Source organism: Cyprinodon tularosa, unplaced genomic scaffold (genome assembly GCF_016077235.1).
Source record: "Cyprinodon tularosa strain WSP-4 unplaced genomic scaffold, ASM1607723v1 ctg226, whole genome shotgun sequence".
Classification (NCBI taxonomy): Eukaryota; Metazoa; Chordata; class Actinopteri; order Cyprinodontiformes; family Cyprinodontidae; genus Cyprinodon; species Cyprinodon tularosa.
The window spans coordinates 1,036,612-1,040,968 of record NW_024038844.1 but is presented as its reverse complement, the minus strand read 5'-3'; the positions used below and the strand labels follow the sequence as shown (position 1 = coordinate 1,040,968).

General features: G+C 36.3%; 1 protein-coding gene across 1 annotated transcript; it reads left to right on the top strand.

Annotated features, from left to right (window-relative positions):
• The first annotated feature begins 318 nt into the window (after positions 1–318).
• Positions 319–3,379, top strand: LOC119784456 (erythroblast NAD(P)(+)--arginine ADP-ribosyltransferase-like). Its single transcript, XM_038286508.1, has 3 exons — positions 319–425; positions 517–601; positions 2,345–3,379. Exons 2-3 carry the CDS (start codon positions 527–529, stop codon positions 3,089–3,091), a joined length of 822 nt encoding a protein of 273 aa, XP_038142436.1. The 5' UTR covers positions 319–425; positions 517–526; the 3' UTR covers positions 3,092–3,379.
• Positions 3,380–4,357: the final 978 nt, after the last annotated feature.

Sequence of the window (4,357 nt, the reverse complement as noted above, 5' to 3'; positions counted from 1 at the left end):
ATAATTTTTGTTTGTTTTTTAATCTTAGAAAAAAGTTTGATTTATTCAAATCTTTTTTCAGAGTGTTTACTCAACTACCAACATTTTCATTAGAAGATATTGCATACTGTAATTGAGTTTACGAATACACACTGATATATAATATACACAGACATTCAGACACATTGTTCTAACTGTTGATGTGTGATTGTATGAGCGTGTTATGTATTTGGGTTTTTGCAAGAGGAAGAAGAACATGAGCAAAAGAGAGAGAGAGGAAGAGAGAGAGAGGAACAGAGAGAGAGAGAGAGAGGAACAGAGAGAGAAAGAGAAAGAGAGGGAGAAAGCAAGGTCTACTTAATCTCATATGTTAATCTCTTATATGTATTTATAAAGTGATCCAGGTGGTCTACAACAATTCTTCCTAATAGAGATTTCTAATTGTTGTAGGTTTAAATTTTAGTTTTGGTTTCTTTTTTCTAATCTTTCAAAAACAGTTATAAGTCTGTAGTTTTATGTCTGTACTTATTTTCACAGGACTGTGACAATGAGGACCAACATGCTAGTGTTTGGTTCCCTTTATCTTCTTCTATCTTGGATGCGTCCTGCATACACCCAGTGGGTAAGTGGAGCACCGTTAAATTGATGCTATATTTTAAGTTTCATTTATGGCAGAAGATTTGGTTTTGAGATTTTGAATTTATTCAGTAATCAGGGAAAATGGTCAAAACAACAGATAATCCACAACCACAACTGATATATTTTGTAGTATTTCACTGCAATAAAGATTAAACTCTTTTTAAAAATACGTATCCTATTTCATACAAATAACAATACAAACTGTACTAATGATAACCCCAGTGTCCATGCTACAGTGTAAGCTCTTTCTAGTTAACAAACATGTTTTTTTCATTTTCATCATAAATTACAGTTGGTCCTACAGTTGGTCCTACACCTCTAATTTCTTTTGAGCAATGATCAAAAAGACAGGATTTGTGCCTTTGTGGATGTGAAAGATGTTTATGTGTTCCTCTCAGTCAGATTAGCTAAGAGTTTGATTTATTGGTGATAGTTTTGAAACATTTGATACTGTACATCACTGCTGCTACTACTGCTGTGATTGGCTAAAAAGTTGACATGGGAGACAGGCGATCTTCGGTGATCGACCCAACCAGCTTGAAGAATTGTTTGCATTCTCCTCCCTTTTGCAAACACTTTCCACAGTAGACTTTCCAGGCGCATGCTGTTTAGAATTCAGAATTAACTGCAAGGCTCAATCTGGCTTAAGCCAGCTTAGGCTTAGCTAAGTCTTGTCCAAACTTTAGGAATTTTTGGCAGTTTTGACAAACGGTGGTATGAATTAATTTATAGTTGACTGTATAGATTTTGTTTTCCTTTTAGCTATACAGAGGCTGATGATACATATACAGAGAAAGACAGAAAAATATTAGTTATTTGTAACTCTTAATCGATACAATGGTTTAAAAAGTTTCACTCATAAACTCACTTCATGTTTTATCATTTCAAAATCTGTCTTAGAACTTACTAAATTAAATTATTTACTAACTAACTTACAAAATTAATTTAAAAAAATCATTAATCATTTTAATGGCAATGCAAAAAAACAACATCCTATTCTTATTGAAAGAAAAAGATTAATCACAAGACAGAACTAATCTAAGATGGTTTATGTGCTTTTTAATCTGGGTCTTTAACTAGTATCAAACTTTGACATAATAAAATATAAATTCTGGTTATAAAACAGTAATTTCTTTGGTAGAAGAGTTTTAAGCCAACTCCCATGAGGTGGAGGAAGTAACATAAACTATGAACAGAGTTTCTCAGTTTAGCATGCACCACAAACCCCCATTGAAAGGCATGTGTGATGTTTAAACACAGCATGGCTGTCGCGCTGTGATCAGATTGGTAACTGTGGCCTGAAGTCGGTGTCAACAAACAACAGGCAGCAAGCCTTTATGGTACTGCATGTTGCCCAAACTTTACAGGAACCCTGTGCCTGACCTAAGGGCTTTGAAAGTGCTGGGAAACAGCTGTTAGAAGCTGGCTTGCTCAAGTGGTACGTCACCGACTGGAACACAGGAGGCCCAGGGTTTGAATCCTCACTGAGAGGATTGAGCTCCAAGTGTGGGTCCTTAGGGAAGACCTTTCATGTTAATGCATACAGTGTACTTTGTAAGTCACTTTAGATAAAAGCATGTGCTAAATGCATAGAGCTGTTCACATAATTAAAAAAGACACAAAATTTAAATCACTTATTCATTTACCTGTTCCATGTGTTGAAGAAAAGATCTGGGGCTTGATGAGAATCACCCAGGGCTAAACATTCTTTTCTCTTTCTTTCTAGATCTTTGACAACTCCATTACACAAGATGATCAGTCGTTCTCGTTGGACATGGCTAAAGACTCTGTTGATGACATGTACTTTGACTGTGCAACAAAGATGGAATCTCAGATCAAGAGCAAGTACTTTCAAGATGAGATGAAGAATGAATTCTTCAAAGCTGCATGGGCACAAGCAAAAGACTGTGCAAACCAAAAATACAAAAATAGAGAGAAAGGCGATGAGGCATTAACAAAAGATCACATGCAAGCAATTTGTACTTACACTGCTGGAGGAAAGGAAAACTTCTATCAAAAATTCAATGAAGAAGTCAGGACCAAACGGAAAGCATACGGTTCATCCTTTCAGTTCCATTCCTTACATTTCTGGCTAACAAGGGCTGTACAGATTCTTAATAACCAAAATAAATGTTACACAACTTTTCGCAGAACCAAATCTATGTTTAATGGAAATGTCAAACAAGAGGTTCGGTTTGGTACTTTTACCTCCACCTCCAAATTATCAAATCTGGAAAGGTTTGGTGACGTTACATGCTTCAAGATTAGAACCTGTCATGCTGCTTATCTGAAGAAATACCCAAAGCTTGCTGACATAGAGCAAGAGGTGCTTATACCACCTTATGAGAAGTTCAGGATAATTAAAAAAGGTAAACCTGACAAACAACTTTCAGACTGTGCGATTGTTTATGTTCTGAATAGTACTGGTTTCCAAAGTAATCTTGACTGTCAGCTTGTAAAACAAATACTTTAGTGATTTTTTTTTTAACCTGAAATTTCTATGCAACCTAGAGTAGCCTATTCATCTCAGTAAAATTTTACAAGTGGCTGTTCTTTAATGAGAAAATTTTGATTCATCTCATATTATGTCTTTCCCTCTGAAAGTAACACACCATACTGTAAGGTTAAAAGACTCAATGGATCCTAAAACGTGGACCCTTCTGGCACCAGAGAATGGCATAGCAACTTTATCTGAATTTTTTTCTATAGAGGAGTAATTCATTCTGGTTGCATACAAAGTCTTTTCTGAAACATTACTGTGCTGTAGTATTATTTGTCTTTTTTTTTTTAGTTTTATGTTTTGTTTTTACTTAGTTTGTCACTAAAAAAAAATCTTGTGTAAATTTACTGTGACTCTGTTTCACTATGCCTCTGACTGATCATCGACTGATACTTCACCTTGGCTACTGCATCTCCCCTCCAATGGGCTTCGCCTCTGAGCATTCTCGCATTAAACAGTTTCAATGTTGTACCAACTCACAATGAAACAAATTATTTTATTGTCCATTAAAATAACGGTTAGAGGATTTTATAAAAGTTAGCTGTCTTCAGCCTGCTAATGTTACAGAGAATGCTGTCAGTTACAAAAGTAAGTTTTTTCACATGCGTGTATATATATATATATATATATATATATATATATATATATATATATATATATAGCTATATATAGCAAAAAAACGGGAAACTATGCCATTTATTAAAGGCAAAGAGTAATAAAAACTAAAATGATAGGAACTTCAGTTGTGTTGTCCAAAAGCTTCAAAGTAATGTATATTTACCGTATATGTAGGGGAGGTATTGCAAAAACAAAAGACAAGCTCAAATGTGAAAGACAAGGGTAAAGGTGAGGTCTAGCAGCTGAGTAGCAGGTGTACCAAAACAATGCATCTTTCAGGGGGTATGGAAAACGCAGAGACGTCCCCGCCCCCTCCGCAGACACTCTAATGCACCTCTCCCAAATTATAGGTGACCGCAGACAGTGCCGCACACAGGAGTCATCAAATCTACACCCATTCTACACTATGCGTATTTCCTGTTTGATACCTTACCCGCTTGTTTTGTTTGTATGTCCACCATTGCGGAAAGCCACTCATGAAGTTTGACCAGCTAGAAGAGCGAGGTGCATGAGAACGCTGGGACCCTTTTGTAAACCTGGATCCCCGCTCTTTTTCGCCCTCATGTCCCTCTGTTGTCGGACAAACTTGCCCCCACTTCCTCACAGTCTCGGCCGTATCTA